This window comes from Lepidochelys olivacea (assembly GCF_965140295.1).
Source record: "Lepidochelys olivacea isolate rLepOli2 genome assembly, chromosome: 6".
Lineage (NCBI taxonomy): Eukaryota > Metazoa > Chordata > Testudines > Cheloniidae > Lepidochelys > Lepidochelys olivacea.
In genome coordinates this window covers 17,302,990-17,324,729 of record NC_140416.1, presented here as the reverse complement: position 1 = coordinate 17,324,729, position 21,740 = coordinate 17,302,990, and the positions used below count along the sequence as shown (strand labels likewise).

The following is a 21,740-nucleotide window of genomic DNA, read 5'->3' as shown; positions in this document are numbered from 1 at the left end:
CAATAGCGTACTCCCATTCCCTCATTAGAGGGATTAATTATGCTTTCTAGTAAGACTTCACTGTTGTAGACCATACTTCATGTGCTAAGAGTCCGTCTCTGGGGCAGTGCATTGATACCAGACTCTCCTTTATGCGAAAACTCCCCTTTATTTGGGATCCCTAACTTCCTCTCTCCATCTTTCATTATGTTAGGAAAAAATGATATGGAGAGAATAGAATTAGAAGTGTGAGGAAGAATTCACTATAGTCCGTAGTGCTTGCTCCTAACTATTCCACTCTGGTTTGGGCTAGTGTGGGAGGAAAATGCTAATGAACTTGACCTAGGAAACATGACTTGAAACACCACTTGGCACCTAGAGTAGATCCAGTTTAGAACCTTCAAAACCATGTTAGTTGCTCACTGTCTATGCTCCCCTTCGAGTAGACCACAGCTAGCTAACACTATTTGAAAAGTGATCATGCCTGGTATGGACACAGCTGAAGTGGTGTTTCAAATAAAACTCTAAAAAACACCCTTCTTTGCTAGTGTAGATTAGACTTCTATGGGTCTGATTCATCACTGCATCGTGTATGGCAGGGGTGGGCAAACTACAGCCTGCAGGCCACATCCGGCCCATGGAACCATCCTGCCCGGCCCCTGAAGCTCCCAGCCAGGGAGGCTCGCCCCTGGCCTCTCCACCACAGCCACGCCGCTGTGCGGGCTGCATGGCTTGCACCCACCCACCTCCCAGGCTTTCAAATAAGCCTGTTCCACCGCTCTGAGCGGCTTGGTAATGGTAAGGGGGCGGGGGGAGTTGGATAAGGGGCAGGAGGTCCCCGGAGGCAGTCAGGGGACAGGGTGTGGTTGGATGGGGCAGAGGTTCAGGGGGAGGGGTGGTCAGGAGACAGGGAGCAGGGGGGTTGGATAGGGGGTGGGGTCCCAGGGGGCAGTTAGGGACAGGGGTCCAAGGGGCGGGGGGTTGGATAGGGCATGGGAGTCCCAGGGGGCCTGTCAGGGGGCAGGGGTGTGATAAGGGTTGGGGCAGTCAGGGGATAGGGTGTGGGATCCCAGGGGGGTGGTTAGGGGTGGGGGGTCCTAGGAGGGGTGGTCAGGGGACAAGGAGCAGGGGGGGTTGGGGGTTCTGAGGTGGGGCAGTCAGGAGATGGGAAGTGGGAGGGGGCAGGGGCCAGGCTGTTTGGGGAGGTACAGCCTTCCCTACCTGGCCCTCCATACCATTTTGCAACCCCAATGTGGCCCTTGGGCCAAAAAGTTTGTCCACCCCGGTGTATAGTCACCTCCACTAACCAATCAGAATGAGGGCATTGTCACCCACTCTGCACTGCAGTCAAACTGTGTAGTCACTTACACAAGGTGTAGGGTAACAAGCTAGCCAAATGTACACCCAGATAGCCCAATGGGACTTTCCCGGGTAGTAAGTTGGTTTGTAGGATCAGCCTGTTAAACTAAAAGATTTATGGGCTGAGGCTTAGCTATTTGTTTTGGCATATTTTTACCTATTGTAAAGTATTGTGTATAAGGACTGTGGAACCTCTCTGACCTGTAATACAGATTTACTGCATGTGTGTAACTCAGAATTGCTCTTTTGGGGCTGACACCAACAGCTGAACATAAAAATACAGAAACGACAAAAAATGTGCCCGTCCACTTAATGGTGCGTATTACCTTTCCAACACTACAGTGTTGCTGTATCCTGGTTCATGCAAACAATTCAAACACTACCTTTGCTCTGTGTGGTACCTGCTTTTGTTAAGTGTACAGGCAGGGGGTTGGTAAGTTAAAAGTGACACACTGCCCCCTGGAGGATGCCATCTGAATGTCTCCCACTGCCCGTAGCTCTGCAGTCTGCACCAGGTAAACTGGTGGGAGTCTGGTTCATGACTGAATAGTGCTGGATCCTTCCAGCCCCATGAACTTTGCGTTCCAGTAATTTGGTTTTTGGCTGAGATATTTTTTGTTAACATGGAACCTGTCAGTTCCCATGACTCTCCTCCTCTCCATATGTAATCTTAGGAGAGATCACTAGGTCCTAGACTCACATCAGACTTCCCATGTTCTCCCTGAAGTACACACATGTACTGTGCCCTTCAGCCACCAGTCCAATATTTACAAGAATGGCACCCATTGCTTTTGGAAAGTGCACACTGTCACATAATCAAAAAGAGCCTCCCTCTCTTCTCACTGGGTCCAACAGTTGCCTAAAAACCACAAGGGTCTTGGCTAACTGTCTGTTTCAATAACTCTGAAGGATGCACATACCTTCCAGCCACCAGATAGGGGCCTCTGCTGGGTTAGTCTGGCCACTATCAGATATATCTCCACATTGCAAATGTGGAATTGGTGTCTGTAACCTTTCAACATAGGCCATGTGTAAAGAGGGCAAGTTGCACAACTGTAACTTGTGGCTAAGAGGGTTATAAATCCAGCTGCCCAAGCATAACTGGTTGGGTTTGAAGAGGGAATGCTGGGTTTGTTCTGTTTCTCAGAAATTACTCAGGGTAGTCTTGTTAAATCTTCAGATCTTGCATCAGCATTTAAAATGGACCTTGACATCCAGTGTGAAGAGATGAGTGCGTCGAGATGGACTGAGCTTAAATCTTCCATGAACACAAGCAAAACTGTCAGGTAGTACCAGTTTGTTTTGTTTTTTATTTTGTTTTCTAGAAGAGACCATATAGCAACTAAGCTGAATAGTTTCCTAAAGCAGTGGCTCTCAACCAGAGGTCTGGGGGCCACAAGCAGGTTTCAAGGAGGCTGCCAAGCAGGACCAGCATTAGACTTGCTGGGGCCCAGAGTAGAAAGCCAAGCCCCACCACCTGGGGCTGAAGCCCAGGGCCCCAAGACCCGCCACCCAAGGCTGAAGCCTGAGCAACTTAACTTTGTGGGCCCCTATGGCATGGGGCCCCAGGTAGTTGCCCTGCTTGCTACCCCCCAATGCTTGACCTGGCTTTTATATGCAGAAAAACAAGTGTCACAGACGGGCTGGGAAGTTTTTATAGCATGTTTGGGTGGTCTCAGGAAAGAAGAAGGTTGAGAACCTCTGCCCTAACGGGTGGAGGGAGGAGTACACATGACTATTTTTGGGTGGGGGAGGGAGAGGGGAAGGGGACAGAATGTTTTCTGCATTTCAGGGGCAATATTAACTGCAGTAGTGTTGCTATGTGATACTGCAAACTTGCTCACGACGAAAGGATTCTGCTCATTCTATGTAGGAAGCTCAAGAGGACATGCTTATCTAAAGAAACCTACTCCTTGGTATGAACTCTGTCTGGGTTCAGATTCAGCATAGATCAAAAACACCATAGTAGTGATGTCTTCAATGACTATTTAAATATGTTGCCACTGTTCTGGCATTCCTGTCTTCCTTGGCAGAATGTTTATTTGCAGGGGGCTGGTGTCTCTGTCTTCTTTCCTTCCAAAAAGGTGGGTTTTAGGCTAAAAAAGTGTCCCTTGATGGGAGTGCTGGTCAAACTCCTCCCTTATGGCATTTCATGACCAGTCTTACCAAATGCTATAAATTGACCAGCATTTTAACCAGTGGAAAGTCTCCATCCCTTTCACTTTTAATCCTACATGTTCTGGCAGCCACAGAGTATGTATCTTCCATTTTAGCCGGGTCAGCTAGTGAGTGCTCTGCTGGGAGTTAGAGAGTGCTAGAAAGGGTTGATTCCACACTGGTCCACCTCCTCTTGCTGGGAATCTGCACTCTTGGGCTGACCTCTTGCTCCTCTGGGTGGGCAAAATGAGCATTAAGCTAGTGGGGAGGGAGCAGCAGATTGAGGGTAACTTGGTTTGGGAAGAATTGCATGGGCCTTTTATATGTGAGTTATGTGGAACTAACTCTGACTGCCTGAGTCCTCCCCTGGGTATGGGATGCCCTGAGGGAACCTCAGCTGTGTGCCAGTGATTAGAGCTGCATTCTGAGCAGAGATTTGGCTGCCCAAGGTATAGAGGCTGAGAAGGTGACAGCAGCTGATAATTGCCAGGAAGGAAACAAGGATGTGGGCAGAGTCTCTGAGCTATGCATGCCAGAGCAGATTCCTTGGAAGGCTCTCTCTGACTGGAAAGCCTGGCAAAGGACCAGCATTTGGTGTCCCTACAGAGTCTGCCTGAAAGCTTATACATTGCCCTCTGGACCTTTGGATTCAGGTGCACTCCTGCTGCCTGATGAACTGGCTACCTTGTTGGTGAAGAAACTAAGCTTAACTGCAGCTCTGTGGGCTGCAGGGGGTTGGGGCACACGCCATCTTCTAAGCAGCACAGATGGAGGAGTTCCATTCAGTCTCTCTGGCAGAATCTCACTTCCACTTCTACAGTAGTAGAGCCCCAGTAGTGCAGGAGAATCCTGCCAAGCCTGGGTAGTGGAGTGGGCTTTGTCTGCACAACAAGCTGCTGCATGTGGATTTTCAGTGATACACTCCAGGGACTGACTTAAGGTCTAAATAAACCATTATCTTGTTTAATAAATACATCTCTGATGCGGAAATCTTCAGTCACTGAGGTGAGCAGAATGAATAGTTAGGACTAATGCCATCTATCTTCCCTGCAGGCTGGATGATTGCAATCTCTCTGCTAGTCACTGTAAGGATATTGGCTCTGTCCTCAGTACAAACCAGTCCCTGATGGAGCTAACACTGAATAACAATGAATTGGGAGACTCCGGCGTGGAACTGATGTGTAAAGGGTTGATGGCGCCAAGCTGCAACTTACAGAAACTCTGGTAAGTCTCGACTAGTGCAACACAACCACCAGAACTCTTACTAGTCTTTATCAACGGACTGTGAGTAACTCAACCCTTGGGGCCAGATCATCAGCTGAGGTAAATAATGCATCTCCACTGACTTCAACAGAGCTAGGCCCATTTATTCCAGCTGAGGATCTGGCCCTACATTTACTGTGGTCTGTAAACTCCTCAGAAAACCCTGAATTCTTATCAAATTGCTTCTCGTTTATTGGTAGGGAAAAGAAATTGATGTAACTTCAAACACTTCCTGAGTAATGACTGGGAGAATCTGATCCCTAACTGGACTAGAAATTGGCTGACTTTTCCCAGCTCTGATCATTTGGCCAGGGCAGCTCAAGACAGAGCAAGAACCACTTGTCTATAGCAGCTTTTAACACCTCCCAAATCCCAGCCCCTCCAGTCTTCAAAGAAGAAAAGGAGGACTTGTGGCACTTAGAGACTAACAAATTTATTGGAGCATGAGCTTTCATGAGCTACAGCTCACTTCATCAGATGCACATCTCCCCACTGTATTTTCCACTGAATGCATCCAATGAAGTGAGCTGTAGCTCACGAAAGCGTATACTCGAATAAATTTGTTGGTCTCTAAGGTGCCACAAGTACTCCTTTTTCTTTTTGCGGATACAGACTAACACGGCTGCTACTCTGAAACCAGTCTTCAAAGAGAACTCTTCCAATAGCTACATATATTTTGGTTTTTAGCTGCTTTAATCTTTTCTGCTCACTTGTTTACCACCAAGACTATCATACATAAATGGATCTTGGCACTTCAAAGACCAAGATAAGGTCTAGACAGTTGGCAGCCTCCCAGAGTTTACCTGGTGGGCAGGAAAAAATTGTTACAAGGATGACTTTTGGTCCCTCAACAGTTCTGTGGGCTTCAAATGTCATATGTCCTCTAGTGAGAAGAGCAATTTAAAAAAATTGCAGGTGTGGGGAGCCAAAATAAGTAAATCAGACCTTTTTTTTTTTTTAAGATAGGCCTTGGAATAAATGGATCTAATACTTCCCCAAGAGAATGGAAAAGTAGTTATTGAGTCACATTTCAAATAGTCTTTTTAAACCTCAAGTTCTCAAGAGTGCCAATCACAAATCATTAGCGTCTCTCCTAAGCTAGGTTGCGGTGTTTGTGTTTTGTGGGCAGTTCAGTGCATGGTAAACGTCCACTGTTTACCTCGGGCAATGTGTTAAAGATGAAATCCGGAACTTCAAACTTTTCTAAAAAGTGAACTTCCCGACAGAACTCCATTAAGATATTGTACAGGTTATTGGCTCCTCTGAGTGATTTAAATCCACCCCCTTTTTGGTAAAGTTGCAGCTGTCCTGCAACCACTCATACCAGAAACAGCACTGGAGAGAGACCTTTCTCAGCCCTTTGCTGCCACTGAGAGCAGGTATATCCTGCAGGATACAGTAGCTACACTGTGGAGGAGAGCATATCTAACACCTACACAGCAATAGGGGATTTAAGCCAATATTTGGCTTAGATTTTATTTTTGACTACTGTGCCCTCACTCTAGGGAGTCAATGGAAGGTAAGAGTCCCTTATTTTCTATCTGGGAATAGCCTCTTTTTGGCTTAGACTTGTCCTATGTAGAACAACATTGCTGCATAGATGTATTGGAATTTTTGTCATTATTTAATGGGAAAAATTCTCTTTTCTGCTATGGCTGCTGTACAAGAAGTTTATTAAAAAACAAAACATGGAAGCCCCTTGTTACTGCAACTCTAAAACTACTTGATTAAAATTTTTAACTGGGGCAGAGATTATTGGGTCTGGCCCTACCATAGTATTTATCTTGGCATGTAATAATTTTGGTAGAATTGCAGATGCTTTCTTTGTAAAGGCACTGAAGCATAATCCATTGTAGTGGTGCAGTGTATTATGAAGCCAAATACTGGAGGATACACCAGTCAAACATGGTGAATTCTGAGGAACTCTATTCCTCATATGCTGGTTTCTTTTCTTCCTCAGGCTGCAGAACTGCAATCTAACAGACGCCTGTTGTAAGAATCTCTCTTCTGTTCTGAGCACAAAACCAACTCTGATCGAGCTGCATCTGGGTGATAACAAACTAGGATCTTCAGGTGTAAAAGTGCTGTGTGAAGGATTGATGGATCCTAACTGTAAGCTACAGAAGCTACAGTAAGTAAGCACTGGCCTCCTTGGTTCTTCCATCTGTGCTTGGCATTGCAAGGTGCTCGACAAAACTCAGATGGATGGGTAGGTTGGGGAGTGGAGTTCTGTCATCTCTTGTAACCAGCAGTAAATTTGCCTCCAGCTGCAAAAAAGTGAATATCTGCAGGGAGGAAATCTCTGGTAAACCAATTTAGTGGGGATTGGATGGTCCCAAAGCCTTGTAATGATGTGGACTGGTCTCTAGTCTGACCACCTCAATAAAGCCCAGATTGGTAGTGACCAAAAGCTATTCTCATGGTAGGTTCAGTGGTTTCAGCCGTGCTCCAAATCTTTGTTGACCACTTTATACTCAGTTCTCAGTTGCATTCATTGGATCATCGGGATATGTTCCATGGAGCATAGTTTGTGACTATTCAGACAAATTAGTGGTTTTAATCCAACTACCAATGGATAGGTCTCCATATTGAAACCACCTTTGACTGAGACCCTTGTTTAGCAGAGGCCAGGAATTAACTGGTCATGAAGAATTTGCTGCTTCCTTCCTCAAAAGGACAAACTACCACCTTTTTGTCCTCCAGTTTACCCATCTACTTCTCAGAGTTATGGATGGTTAGTCTGGCTCTTCCCATAACCATATTATAGGGAAGGCGAAGTGGGTAGAGATTAGGTGCATACCATTTACACAGTACTTGAGGCTCTTGTCCACTGCAAACAACCCTCTGACATTACTTAATAAATAGTGGTGGGTGCCTATCAATGCAGAATGACCTGGAAGTTCTATGATCAAACCCCAGTCAAGAACAGGGAGCAGAAACTTGTTCCACAACCAGCAGGAGTGCTGCTGATCAGTTTATTGCTCTTGATTCTAGTCTGGTTTCTGATCTGATAATACTAAAGGTTACCAGCTGGAGAAACTAACTCGTCTCCTCCTTCAGAAAGACATAGCAGTGGTGGTTGTATGCTCTCTTACAATTCAAGAATTAAACAGTGGTTGTCAACAAACCTGCATGTAATCTTATGAAAGGCTTGCTATTGAAACTGAGCAGATACCCCATCTGGTGATGCTTTCAAATCAAACTGACTGAAGCCCCCTGGCAATAGCATGGAAGTGCTATTAATTTAGCTGCTGAGGTTTGAGGACTCCCCCTGTGAAAAGTCATGAGCAATCTATATATTTAACAGGCTGACTGGTAAACTCTCTGCTCAGTCTTTGTGTCTGGGCTGTGGACAAGATTTCCATGTTGCTGACCTATCTGAGCTGAGTGGCAGGATGAAGACTCCTGTTTTGCTCTGGTTTTTTTCTTTTTGCAGGTTAGAGTATTGTGAACTCTCGCCTGACAACTGTGAGATGCTCTGCTCCGCTCTGCGCACAAAGTCCTCCCTGAAGGGGCTCAACATAAGTAACAACAAACTGGGAGATGCAGCAGTAAAAGTGCTATGTCAGGGAATGATGGATCCCAACTGTAAGCTACAGTCGCTACAGTAAGTAACAGCTGGTTCCCTCCAGTTCTAACTCTGCTGTTACAGAGACACGCCATTCTCTTGCTGCCAGGAATACTTAAGAAATTCTGTGGCTTATCCAGGTGCATCTGTGTTGCCATGAAAAATTGCAAAAACTCTGCTGCCTTAAATTCTGCTTAGCACTTGATTCAGGGAGCTGGCTTTCACCCTTCACTGCATGGTAATGGCAGTGGGGTCACTGTGGACCAGACTTGCAAAGAAAATGTCCTTTGGCACCTATTTGGGAGGGGAAGCTACTATCCCTCAGCTCTAGCTAGTCTCCCACCAGTTACTATTCAACTAGGTCTGAATGCTTCTTCAGAATAACAAAGTGTACATCTCTTCAAAGTGGTCTGCTGCGATACACTCCTTGTCTGGGGTAAGGTCCACGGAGGCAGTTTGGTGCAAGATCTCAGTCTCCTGCCACATCTAGATCTGCAGAGCACTCCTGCCCTAAGAGCAGTATAGGCTGCAGAATCTGCTTATCACATCAGCTGGAAGCCATGTGGAGACCCATTGTGTTTGCAGCAGCCATGAGCTCACCATCCCAGCATGGGTCTAATGGAGTTATGGTCTCAGGGACTCCCCTGGCTTTGTCTGTGCCCAGGACTTCCTTAAAGAGGGATCCTCAACATAAAGAACGGCCCATGCAAATCGCCTATCGGTTACATACATGGTATATGGGTTTTAGGGAACTATGGTGCTCGTTGAGGAAGGATGATGCAAACGGTTTCTTCTGGGGGAATAATGGGCCAAATCCTCAGCTGGCATACCTCCACTGAATTCAGTGGAGCTTCACCAATTCATACTGGCTGAGGACCTGGCCTGCAGTCTCTTCCCGATCGTATTCAGGATGGTGGATGTCCTCTAATACGCTGACTTATGGAGCAGCAACTGCTGAACGTTGATCTGATTCTTCTGTTCCCCACAGTCTGGAGAACTGTCATATCACAGCTGCTAGCTGTGGGGATCTCAGCACTGTTCTTGCTATGAAGCCATCCCTAACAGAGCTGTCTGTGGGAGAGAACAAGATTGGAGATCCAGGTGTAGCACTGCTGTGCCAGGGACTACTGAATCCCAACTCTAAAATAGAGAAGTTATGGTAAGGGAAACGCTTAAAATCTGCACAAGTTGGTAGCCTCCAAATCATCTGTGTTTATTATGCTGGCATAATCTTGCCTGATATGTAGAGTTTCCTGGTCAACAAATCCCTTATGAAGCAGGGGTGCACCTCAGACCCCTTTTCTCAGGGAGGGTTGGATGAAGAACACTACTGAATAGGCAGGAAAGCACAGTGAGGTCAGTAAATGATCAAATCCTCTGAAGGAGGACACGACTGAATATTCATTACAGCAGCATTCTGTTGTTCTATTCAGTTTTCTGTACAACACTAGATACCCAACTTACCTTCTGTCCTTTTAAAAAAGGAGATTTTTATCTCTAATGCAGGAAAGGGGAAGATGTAAGCAGGAGAAGGCTGCTCACACCAAAGGAACTTGTAAAGTAAATGTGTGTGCCTATAACAAGCCTCTTAGAGTTCAAAAGACAGACTCTACTGGTCTGCATTTCTACCACCCTGGGTAAAAATAGGATTCACCCCAGATCAGCATATAAAGTCCTAAGCAAATCTTGAAGAATCCAATATTCCTATTGTGTTCCTCAGGTTATGGGAATGTGGTGTCTCACCGGCTGGCTGTAAGGATCTCTCCCATGTCCTCAGTGCAAAAGAGTCTCTAATAGAGCTGAGCCTGATTGGTAACGAGTTGGGAGACCCAGGAATGGAGCTATTGTGTCAAGGACTGAAGGATCCAAAAACTAAACTCCAGGCACTATGGTAAGCTGCTGCTGGCTTCCTTTACAATGTTCACTGTCCTAATTTTTTAGTTTTATTAACAAATAACTCTTTTACACTAAGCAGTGCCCACACAAACATCCTAACTGATTCAGGCCCTCTAAGGGTAGTGTGGTTCTTCTGTTTAGCAAGGCCCCAAAGGGATTCTGGGGAAAGAGCCCATTGAAAGTCAATGGGACTAGTGCTCCTAAAAACCCTTAGGTAACTTTTTTGAAAGGTCATGGGGGAGATTTTCAAGGTCTAGGAAACTGAGCATCGTCAAGTTTGAGCCCACCCATTAAGTATAATTAATTCACTTGAGAGAAGGATTCAGTGACTTGGAAAAAGACATTTGAAAGGGCAGCTTTAACAGCAAATTGGATGTTGGGTCTACTAGTTTCCTGTTTTTGTATTGGATTCCTAGCTTTCCCATGGCTTTCTGTTGCTCAAAAGCCTGAAGGCTGGAGCTCTAAATCCTACCAAGTGTTTCGGGATTTCTTCAGTGGTAGAGAGGGAGTGAATGTGTTCACCAAGGAAAGCTATAGCCTTTAGCAATGAAGGAAATCTGTCTGCTAGCTGCACTATAAATATACATGGCTCCCCCTTGAAAGGGTTTAAAGAAGTCAGTACTCCGATGGTGGCAATTTTAGTCAAAGTGTAACAGAAGGTTCTACCTACATGAACTTCTCTTTTTCCACCTCTATACTTACCTGGTGTAGCCTTCCAGACCTAGGTCCTCTGGCATCACATGATCTGAGGTAGGAAGAGAACTGTCCCTTTGTGTGAAGGTTTAACAAGTGAAATAACCCTTTCCTACTATCTAAGCCAAAAGAATAGCATAGTTACTGTTTACACAGATAGGTGAATGAGAGGGTGAGAAAAACCTAGGAATAGGTGAGATACCACCATTCACCTTCAACACAGGAGGTATGTCTCTAAGTGATCCCTTTCAGAGTGAACTAATCTCTCATGCAGCTGTGTGCCTCAAAAGAGCAAAGATCTTGCATTCTTTGAGGTGGATGTAATTTTTAGTATGATGCAACGGGACAATTGAGCCTCAGACCTGGGGGAGTGGATAAGCACATGGGTGATTTAAAATAGTACATCTAATCACTGATGGCAAAGGACAGAAGACCCAGACTTCAGTAGGAATGTAGTCCCATCCTGTCTAAATAACTCTACTCACTAACGTGAGGGGGAGGACCTGAGGCATTCAGGTGAGGTCAGCAGCCATAGAGGTTAAAGATGGGAGAGGAAGACCTATTAGATCAGGGGGACGCAAACTTTTTGGGCCGAGGGCCACATCAGGGTGGAGAAATTGTGTGCAGGAATGGGCTCAGGGCAAGGGATTGGGGCAGAGGAAGGGTGTGGCATGTGAGGGGGCTCAGGGAAGGGGGTTAGGGTGCAGGGGGCTCAGGGCAGAGAGTTGAGGTGGAGGGTGCAGCAGGAGGCAAGGTGCAGGGAGTTGAGGGGCAGGATGCAGGAAAAGTTCAGGCTCCGGCCTGGCACTGCTTACCTAAAGTGGCTCTGGGGTGGCAACAGCACACCCGGGGCCAGGGCAGGCTCCCTGCTGGCCTGCCCTGACCCCATGCCACACCGCTCTAGGAAGCGGTCAGAACCACGTCCCTGCCAGCCCCTGGGGGTGGGGGATGAGGGCGGGGGGGCACAGGGCTCTGCTTGCTGCCCTTGCCACACCTCCAGGTACCTCCCCTGAAGCTTCCATTGGCTGCAGTTCCCCGTTCCCGTCCCTGGGGTCCTGGTGGTGCCTGAAGGCAACAGCAACGCACTGAGTCCTCTGCCCTCCAGGGCCCCAGGGACATGGTGCTGGCTGCTTCTAAGAGTGGCGCGGGGCTTGCGGCCCACAGTTTGCCTACTTCCTGTATTAGATCATCCAATCAGTCTTTCAGCTCCTGAAAATCTGGTTTCTTTTTTGCATTGCAGGATAAGGGAATGTGGTCTCACCACTGCCTGCTGTAAGAGCATTAGCTCTGTTCTTGGCACAAACCAGACCTTGAGAGATCTGCATATGGGTGGAAACAAGATAGGAGATGCAGGGGTTGAAATTATCTGTGAAGGACTGATGAACCCCAACTGTAACTTACGGTCTCTATGGTAAGTAACTTATTTCTCTTTCAGTTGCAGATATTGGTTGCCCAATAAAGAATGGGGGTGGATGGAGATAAGGCACAGAGGCTATGAAGAAACCGTTACAAAATACCAAATAGTGAGAACTGATGCTCAATTATAGCAGTTATGGCTGGGAACAGAATGCTGTTGGCATTCATGGGAAGACAGTCTCCCTTGAAGTTCTCATTTCCCACAGATTCTTCCTTGTACTTAAAACTGGCCCTTTGATAAGAACTAGCAAATGTTAACTCCAATGTTGTCTTTGGGGCATAAGACACACTAAGTAAAGGGGAGCTGGAGGAATCTCCCTGGGGACAGGTTATCCCAAACCTGTCAATTGCAGGATTTGTTGCACCTTCCTCTGAAGCAGCAGGTACTAACCACTGTCAATGGCATACCTGGCTAGACAGATCACTGGCCTGACCCGTATCGGGCAGTTCCTGTGTTCTACTGCTAGAGTACAAATCCTAACTTAGGTAACATGTCTGTGTTGCTTTCTTTGCATATTTGTGCAAATTCTACACTGTTTCAGTCCTCCCAGAACAAGCAGCTGTTCAGTTTCCGTGTGGAACTGTTAGCAGAACTGTCCACATCTGACTATTAGTAGCCAGTGACCCTTTTTTCCCCCCTCAGGTCTAAAGTTGTGTAAATAACTGGCTTAGTACTCCCGACACATAATGCTGCAGCCACCTCCCCACCCCCGATGCCACAACACTGGAATGGTACTCTACGGCTCTAGTTGCACCCAGTGAAGCCAAATGGGCAGGAGCCATGGAATCATGTGGGGCTACCATGGATGCTTTAGTCATGGCTTCTAGAACCTGTAGGTTAGACTAGAAAGGATCTTGAGAGACAGAGGCTTTGGCTTCAGTTCTCAGCAAATCAGCTTCTGAATGGGAAGGACTGAGTGCCAAGAGGTCATTTGTTCTGTCACAGAGGTGGACCAGCAGATTGAGCTATGAGTTTGATTGGGTGACCTCTGAATCTCAAGGCCAATAGATGTCAAGTAACCCAAGGGGTGGGCTCTTAATTAAGGTTCTAGCACTATAAACTTAGTTTGAGCTACTCCTGTGTTTACTGAAGTACTGGTCCTTTGGTGAATCTTGCCCATATGCTCAGGGTTTAGCTGATTGCCATATTTGGGGTTGGGAAGGAATTTTCCTCCCAGGGCAGATTGGAAGAGGCCCTGGAGGTTTTTCGCCTTCCTCTGTAGCATGGGGCACAGGTCACTTGCTGGAGGATTCTCTGCTCCTTGAAGTCTTTAAACCATGATCTGAGGACTTCAAGAGCTCAGACATAAGTGAGGTTTTTCGCAGGTGTGGGTGGGTGAGATTCTGTGACCTGCATTGTGCAGGAGGTCAGACTAGATGATCATAATGGTCCCTTTTGACCTTAATATCTATGAATAGCCTTGGCTTCTTGAAGGAACTCCTTTCAATTTGCCTCTGTTCTGAATCTGTAAATAACCCAGTAATAATCTGTAAATGTTGTTTAGTCTGGTCTTTGTTAGCTTGGTCACCACCTCTAGCAGTGTAATAAGGAGAGAGAGAGAGAATAGCCTAATGGCTCAGTCCAGCTGCAAAAACTCAAATTTTTCCCTACAACAGAGATTCACCAGACTGTTTTGGTCTACAAGTTGGATATGTCTTGGGTTCCCTAACACGCTATCTACTGATAGATCACACGAGTGCAGACAAGAGTGGAAATAAGGTGTGGGAACACTAATCTTGTGCAATAGAGATCTCCATTTGTGCAACATCAAAACTCACCAAGCCTAATATAGGCTGGCTTTATGCCCATTCATTAGCTGGGAAGGGTCAGATTCTGTCCTCTGTTACACCTGGCATTTCCATGTAGCAGAGGTCAGAATTTAATCACGAATGTCTAATACTGCCCCAAAACTTGTAGGGCACATCCTGCAAACCGATGGCAATGTGCTCTCACTCTTTCTATGGCTGGAGCCAGAAGAAAGGGATTGCCTGCAACAAGTAGTCACAAAGGGGCCTGAGCACTGGTGTCTTTAGGGGGAGCACATGCTTCATGTAAAACACACAAGCTATCCTATGTGCCAGCCTCTGAAACGGCAGAAAGACAAATGGTGTTGCTGCCTGCTGCAGTCCTGGTTGGGATGTCTACTCCTAACAGCCCAGAGTTCAAAGTGACTCTAAATCAGTACTCCTCTTATTTTGGCTCCTCTTTCCCTGCAGGTTGGGTAACTGCAGTCTCTCAGCTGCTTGTTGTGGGAGTCTGGCCACTATCCTCTCTTCCAAACCGTGCCTAACAGAGCTAGACCTGAGTAACAATTCACTGGAGGACGAAGGTGTGAAGAAGCTGTGTGAATCCTTGAAACATCCAAACTGCAAACTACAGCAACTCGTGTACGTGGTGCTCGCTTTATATTCCCTCGGCTCTGTGCTGGTGTCTTAGAATTAAAAAGGCGAATGGGGGCTTCCAAGAGGAGACAGGGCAGTGAGCAAAGCCTGCTCTAAGGAAGTTAGTGTCTAATGGGAATCCATGACTTCCTGCAGGAGGCAAACTTCTATCAGCTGTTTCAGAAGCTGCCTGCCCTTTTGAGGCTGTTTGCCCATGTTCCCGGTACAATGGCTTACTGCCCTTGACCCTAGAGACCAGACTAAACTCTGACAGGTCAACAGAAAACACTTGAGCCTGGTCCTTTAAGGCCCTGTCCACACTGCAGCTTTCAATTGCATGGGTTGGGTCCCATGCCACATAACCAATAACTGTGGCGGCCAATCACATGGCCCCAGTCAGAAGCCTGCTCTTCCACATGGTCTCCCAGTAACTGGATTCACCTGGCTTGCCTGCCCCTCAGCTGGAGGGACTTGCATGAGCTCCTCATTGACACAGGTGACTGGGCTCTGGAAGGGAGTCTTGGTGGCAGGCTTTTATTTCTATCCTTGGAAATGGGTTAGGGCTGGAAGGGACAAGCAGGTGGACACCACTCCTGCAGTAGGAGAGGGTGAGGGGAAGAAAGAGACCTTGGCTTTTATGTGAAGTGAGCTCATTTATGTTTGGAGCATATCCCAAAAAATCTCTTTTGCTGACTTTTTCCCTTAAATCCTCTGACATGACTCAGCCTGGGACTAATCTGACCAGATGAGTAACACCCTCTCTTGTACCTGTAGCATGGACAGGCCCTTTAGTCAATCTGTGGCTGAGACAGCTGCCCCTGTGTCTGCATGGGGATGCCCCAGAATTGAAATAGCAGAATGTAAAGGTCTTGGCAGTGGGACATTACCTGTCCCTAACTCCTCCAGGCTGTGAAGCTATTTTTAATCCCATCTCCTGCTCTTTAACCAGACCATCTCCCCCCTCCTAGGAACAGAGGAACTGCCATAATGGATGAGACCCATGGTCTACCTAGTCCAATATCCTGTCTGACAGTGACCATTGTGAAAATAAAAGATGGGGAAACTTAAAAAAAAAAGATAAAAGGAATTACTTGTCTCAATGCATAAAAAGACAGGACTTCTCTGCCACAAGTAGTCATTGAGGCCAAGCCCTTGTCAGGACTCAAGGGATTGGATGTTTTATACAGATGACAAGAATATCCAGAGTTCTGATAAATATTGGAAGAAGCATTAAACATATTGCTTAAGCCTGAAGCCCATCTCTAACTATTTGAGACTAGGATGAGGTCTGTGTGGGGGGCAGACTCTCACACCATTCTACTTTTATAACTTCCTTTGATTCTTGCTCCTGTCAGAGAGGGGATATTGGATTAGGTTAGGGGTGGGCAAACTATAAGCCATTTTGCCCCAGACCCCCTCCCCAGCGCTCCAGCTGGAGAGCAGGGTTGGGGGCCACTCCACGTAGCTCCCGGGATCAGCAGCATGGTCCCTCTCCAGCTCCTATGCGTTGGGGCAGCCAGGGGTCTCTGCTCTCTAAACTGCCTCCATAGCTCCCATTGGCTGGGAACCGCAGCCAATGAGCCACTTGAGGTCAGCGCCACCTAGAGCCTGCACCCCTGAGCCTCTCCCTGAGTCCCTGCCCCAGCCCTGATCCCCTCCTGCCCTCCAAACCCCTCGATCCCAGTCCAGAGCAGCCTCCTGCAACCATAACTCCTCATTTCTGGCCCCACCCCAGAGCCCTTACCCCCTCCCATACCCCAACCCCAATTTTGTGAGCATTCATGGCCTGCCATACAATTTCTATTCCCAGATGTGGCCCTTGGGCCAGAAAGCTTGCCCACCCCTGGATTAGATGGATCACAGATCTGATTGTCTGGCAGTTCCTAGTGACAGATGCTTCAGTGAACTGTGAAGCTACACCATGCTAGGCAGAAACAAATCCAGTTGTATGACTCTCCTTCAGTAGCCTTGCTCACAACTTAATACAGCTGAAGGCTACCCTTGGTTTAACAGCTCTGCCTGAGGACTTTGGTCTTGAACCAGGACTAGCAGAATAGCAAAGGCCAATAAGGCAGTTTTGGCTCAAACCTAATTGGCTCCTTTTTGCCACTTCTTCTCCCCAGAGGTAACTGCCTTTGCTCTCCAGCACTCTTTGGTTTGATAGCATGCCTGCTGAGACTGCTGTGTTTTTTCTTTTCAGTCTGTACGACATCTACTTGAGCTCTGAAGTGGATGATGAACTGAAAGTCCTGGAAGAGTCCAAACCTGGATTGAAGATTATTTTTTGAGTGATGCAGTTTCAGATGTGACCATCTGCTGAGCACTGTCCTCTCCCTGTTTCTGCCTCTTTATCTGAACTATTCATATATGCAGTTAACCAATAAGTTCAATGTAGAATGTTTTTTTTTTTTTTTTTTACCAAAAATAAATTCATGGAATCTCTGCAGAACAATGTCCCTCAAGGGAATTGGCAGCCTGCTGTGTATTCATGAATGTATCCAATCTGAGGCTCATCAGAGCTTCAGAGTTTCATCAGAGCATCTCTATCCCTGAGGTAAAGAATACTAGGCATTTACAAGAACTGGCCTATAGGAGCAGCTCTAAAATGCCTATGGGGCAGCTCTAAAATGCCTATTTAATGGGTCGATCAAGATTTTTAGAAGTTTTCCCTTCCAAAGAGCTGGCAAAACCAGAACCACCTGGTGAATGTCTAGTATTCCATAGATGGCGCTTTTGCTGAGTCTCTGGGGGAAAGTATCCAGGAACAAAGCAAAAATATTGACACTGAAATAATGCACTCTTCCTGGAAGAGGTCAGTTTTTCCCCTGGGAAAGTAACCTTGGCAGAAACCCCTAGACAAGGCTGATAAGAGTAGGTGCTCACTTAATACTGGGACTTTTTTCTCTTGAAAGAAATCTATAAAGCTTCTTTATTACAAGTAAAAATGATGCTCTCTCTGCTAAACTGAAAGGGAGTAAATTCTCTGACTTGTTCTGGCAAAAGTAGCTCTGTAGAAATATCATTGTAATAAAGTTTCATTGCAAAGAATGAGATTCTTATTTCTCTACTTTGTTCTGAATGTTATGTTTGATGCAAGTGATGAAGGGACACTAAAGGTGGTTTGACCTACAACTTCAACCTACCTTTTAACTGCTTTAAGGCCAATCTGCCTTCAGAACTGGTACACTACTAATGGCTTTCCTTGATTTTTTTCAATAGAAATATATCAACTTAGGCACACAATAAACCAGTGGCAGCAGAGAACATCCATGAAGAGCAAAGTGTGAAGCAAAGACTTAAGGCTTACAATGAGTCCTGTGGAAAATAACTTGTTAGTACCCATTTGATAGTCTAGGTTTCACTTTTTGATATTTTTTTCATAGGATCATGGGACTGGAAGGGACCTCAAGAGATCATCTAGTCTAATCCCCTGCACTCATGGCAGGACAAAGTATTATTCTAGACCATCCCTGGCAGGTGTTTGTCTAACCTACTCTTACTTGCCAATGATGAAGATTCCACAACCTCCCTAGGCAATTTATTTTTAATCCCAAAGTGAAAAAATAAATTGCCTGAGTGGGGAATGCAACTTCCTGCGCTGTTGAACCCTCGCTCAAGAGTGCACTCAAAACCCTGCTGATACAAACAGCAAGGGCTGGAGTGGGGGAAAGGAAGATAAACACAAGAGACAACCAAAGGAGCTTCAGACCATGCAGCCCAAATACAGAGTGGCCTTTACACAGAGAGGGAAGCCCAGATAAATCTATTTTTCCCCCCTTAGTGTTTTCCTGACTAAACACCTTGGCTCCACACTAATGCTCATGAACATAACTGTTCAATGGTGGCTTCCAGAGATTGTTGAACGGCAGGAAGTGTTCGTGACCTATGGTGCTTACAATCTCCCTTCACAAGGAGAAGCCACAGCTGGCCAGAAGGCTCACAACCAAGGAAGGGACTAACTAAGCTCAGCACCATGAAGACTTGTTACAAAACTCTGTCTGTAATTTTGCAACCGAAACATGCTTTCTGCCACCCCCATGCCTCAGGGAGGGTGGCAGTAGCAGCATGAGGCCACACAATGGTGCAAATTGCACCCCCTGTGATAGCAAAGGGGAATCCAGTGCCACTTCAGTGGAAGTTTAGCCTACACAAGCAAGGGCCGAATCTGGGGCAAGGATGTTCCAGGACAGGCTGCATGTGTGGTGACTAACCTTCAGGATGTCTTCCTTAAGACTAGTCAGTTCTTGGTTTTAATAGGGGCCAAATCCTCTAAAATGGAGGCAATCTCATGCTCACACTCTGGGTCCCCACCCTTTGCATGTGCATGGCCTGCTTTGGAAGGGGCAAAGTAGACCTGGGCTGTGGGGCTGCATGCAGCACAAACTCTAGTTACAGGAGGGTGCTTGAGACAGATCTGGTTGAAGACTCATTCAGTTTAAGCGAGGGAGAAGTGTTGAGCCTAGAGCAGGGTTTTGAGAGTGCATGGTTTGGACAGAGGAAAGGTCCCAGACTCGGTTTAGATAGTGGGAGGAGATAGCCAGATACCATATGGGGCACTGTGGAAGTGGTAACTATAGGGGCCAGTAGTTTTGAGGGTGCAGGTTGTGCAGTTGCTTGGGTGAATTTAAAGCAGACCTTAGCTTGACCTCTAGAGCTTGCTTTTGTAATTGTACCACAAACAAATTGTGGATGCAAATAGTCATCCACGTTGCATCTTATTTTCAGAAGCAAATAGTCAATCCAGTAAACTCACATTAGGACGTCCTGGTCTATAGTCAAAGTAACTGGACTTGTTTGCAAGTTACTTGGGAGATTTGATTTTATTTTTTTTAAACTCTAAGCAGACACACACCCTCAGGTGGCGTAAACCCATTCTGTATGACTCCTATGAGTTAACCACTAGGTGTCACTATTTCACCTTGCCCCTGCCGGTCTTATTACAATGGTAACTTGACTCCCAAAGCGCTATTACTGGCATGCTTGAGGGTATGTCTACACTATGAAATTAGGTCGAATTTATAGAAGTTGGTTTTTTAGAAATCAGTTTTATATATTAGAGTGTGTGTGTCCCCACAGAAAATGCTCTAAGCGCATTAACTCGGCGGAGTGCTTCCACAGTACCGAGGCTAGAGTCGACTTCCGGAGCATTGCACTGTGGGTAGCTATCCCACAGTTCCTGCAGTCTCCGCTGCCCATTGGAATTCTGGGTTGAGATCCCAATGCCTGATGGGGCTAAAACATTGTCACAGGTGGTTCTGGGTACATATCGTCAGGTCCCCGTTCCCTCCCTCTGTGAAAGCAACGACAGACAATCATTTTGCGCCTTTTTTTCCTGAGTTACCTGTGCAGATGCCATACCATGGCAAGCATGGAGCCCACTCAGCTCACTGTCACCGTATGTCTCCTGGGTGCTGGCAGACGTGGTACTGCATTGCTACACAGCAGCAGCAACCCATTGCCTTGTGGCAGCAGACGGTGCAATAGGACTGGTAGCCGTCATCGTCATGTCCAAGGTGCTCCTGGTCACCTGTGTGAGGTCAATCTGGAGCGCCTGGGCAGACATGGGCGCAGGGACTAAATTGGAGTAACTTGATCAAGTCCTTCTCTTTAGTCCTGCAGTCAGTCCTATTGAACCATCTTATGGTGAGCAGGCAGGTGATATGGATTGCTAGCAGTCCTATTGCATCATCTTCTGCCGGGCAGGCAAGAGATAAGGATGGCTAGCAGTCCTATTGTACCATCTCCTGCCAGCCATGAGATGTGGTTGGCATGCAGTCCTTCTCCACTGTCCGCTGCCAGCCAAAGATGTAAAAGATAGTGTATCAAAGCAAGAAATAGACCAGATTTGTTTTGTACTCATTTGCAAACCTCCCCCTCCCCCCCGTCTAGGGGACTCATTCCTCTAGGTCACACTGCAGTCACTCCCAGAGAAGGTGCAGCAAGGTAAATCTAGCTATGTATCAATCAGAGGCCAGAGTAACCTCCTTGTTCCAATAAGAACAATAACTTAGGTGCACCATTTCTTATTGGAACCCTCCGTGAAGTTCTGCCTGAAATACTCCTTGATGTAAAGCCACCCCCTTTGTTGATTTTTAGCTTCCTGTAAGCCAACCCTGTAAGCTGTGTCGTCGAACCTCCCTGCTTCAGAGCAACGGCAAACATTCATGCATCTGAGTTGAGAGTGCTGTCCAGAGCAGTCACAATGAAGCACTCTGGGATAGCTCCCAGAGGCCAATACAGTTGAATTGTGTCCACAGTACCCCAAATTCAACCCGGCAAGGCCGATTTAAGTGCTAATCCATTTGTCAGGGGTGGAGTAAGGAAATGGATTTTAAGAGCCCTTTAAGTCAAAATAAAGGGCTTCATCATGTGGACAGGTGCAGGTTTACATTGATTTAACGCTGCAAAATACGACCTAATGCCCTAGTGTAGACCAGGGCTGAGTGAATGTAATTCACTTCATTAGTGAGCACATAATGCTGCTGATTTTTTGTATCACAGCTCTGAGAGCACTAAACCAGTCCTATTTCTGTAACATATACTCCTGCCCTTTATTTATTTTCTTAGTTCACAACATGGGGGCAGGGGACTTGACCAAAATTCTCTTTGCTTAGGAAGTATCTCCCTCCCCCAGTCCCAATTGCAGTGGGCAATGGGGGGGGTGGGAGGCAGTTTCTCAGCAGCAAAATCAGGTGGAAGGGGATATTTTACAGTAGAATCTCAGTCAACCACCCATCTCATTTGGAACTGTAAGTACACGGGCAGCAGCAGAGACCAAAAAAGAGGCAAATACAGTACTGTGTTGAACATAAACTATGAAAAAAGATAAAGGAAAGCCACATTCTTCTTCTGCATAATAAAATTTCAAAGCTGTATTAAGTCAATGTTCAGTTGTAAGCTTTTGAAAGAACAACCATCATGTTTTGTTCAGGTTTCAGAGTAGCAGCCGTGTTAGTCTGTATCCGCAAAAAGAAAAGGAGGACTTGTGGCACCTTAGAGACTAACCAATTTATTTGAGCACAAGCTT

At 46.4% G+C, this 21,740-nt stretch overlaps 1 protein-coding gene across 2 annotated transcripts in view; it reads left to right on the top strand.

Annotated features, from left to right (window-relative positions):
• LOC311521810 (ribonuclease inhibitor-like) overlaps window positions 1-17,761 on the top strand; it is a 35,078-nt gene extending 17,317 nt beyond the window's left edge. For both annotated transcript variants that reach the window (XM_084630422.1, XM_084630421.1), the window contains exons 2-10: window positions 2,519-2,624; window positions 4,549-4,719; window positions 6,719-6,889; window positions 8,195-8,365; window positions 9,315-9,485; window positions 10,047-10,217; window positions 12,156-12,326; window positions 14,549-14,719; window positions 16,914-17,761. In XM_084630422.1, coding sequence (XP_084486548.1) covers window positions 2,519-2,624; window positions 4,549-4,719; window positions 6,719-6,889; window positions 8,195-8,365; window positions 9,315-9,485; window positions 10,047-10,217; window positions 12,156-12,326; window positions 14,549-14,719; window positions 16,914-17,001 — 1,391 coding nt within the window. In that variant the 3' untranslated portion in view covers window positions 17,002-17,761. The remainder of the gene's footprint in view (window positions 1-2,518; window positions 2,625-4,548; window positions 4,720-6,718; window positions 6,890-8,194; window positions 8,366-9,314; window positions 9,486-10,046; window positions 10,218-12,155; window positions 12,327-14,548; window positions 14,720-16,913) is intronic.
• Window positions 17,762-21,740: the final 3,979 nt, after the last annotated feature.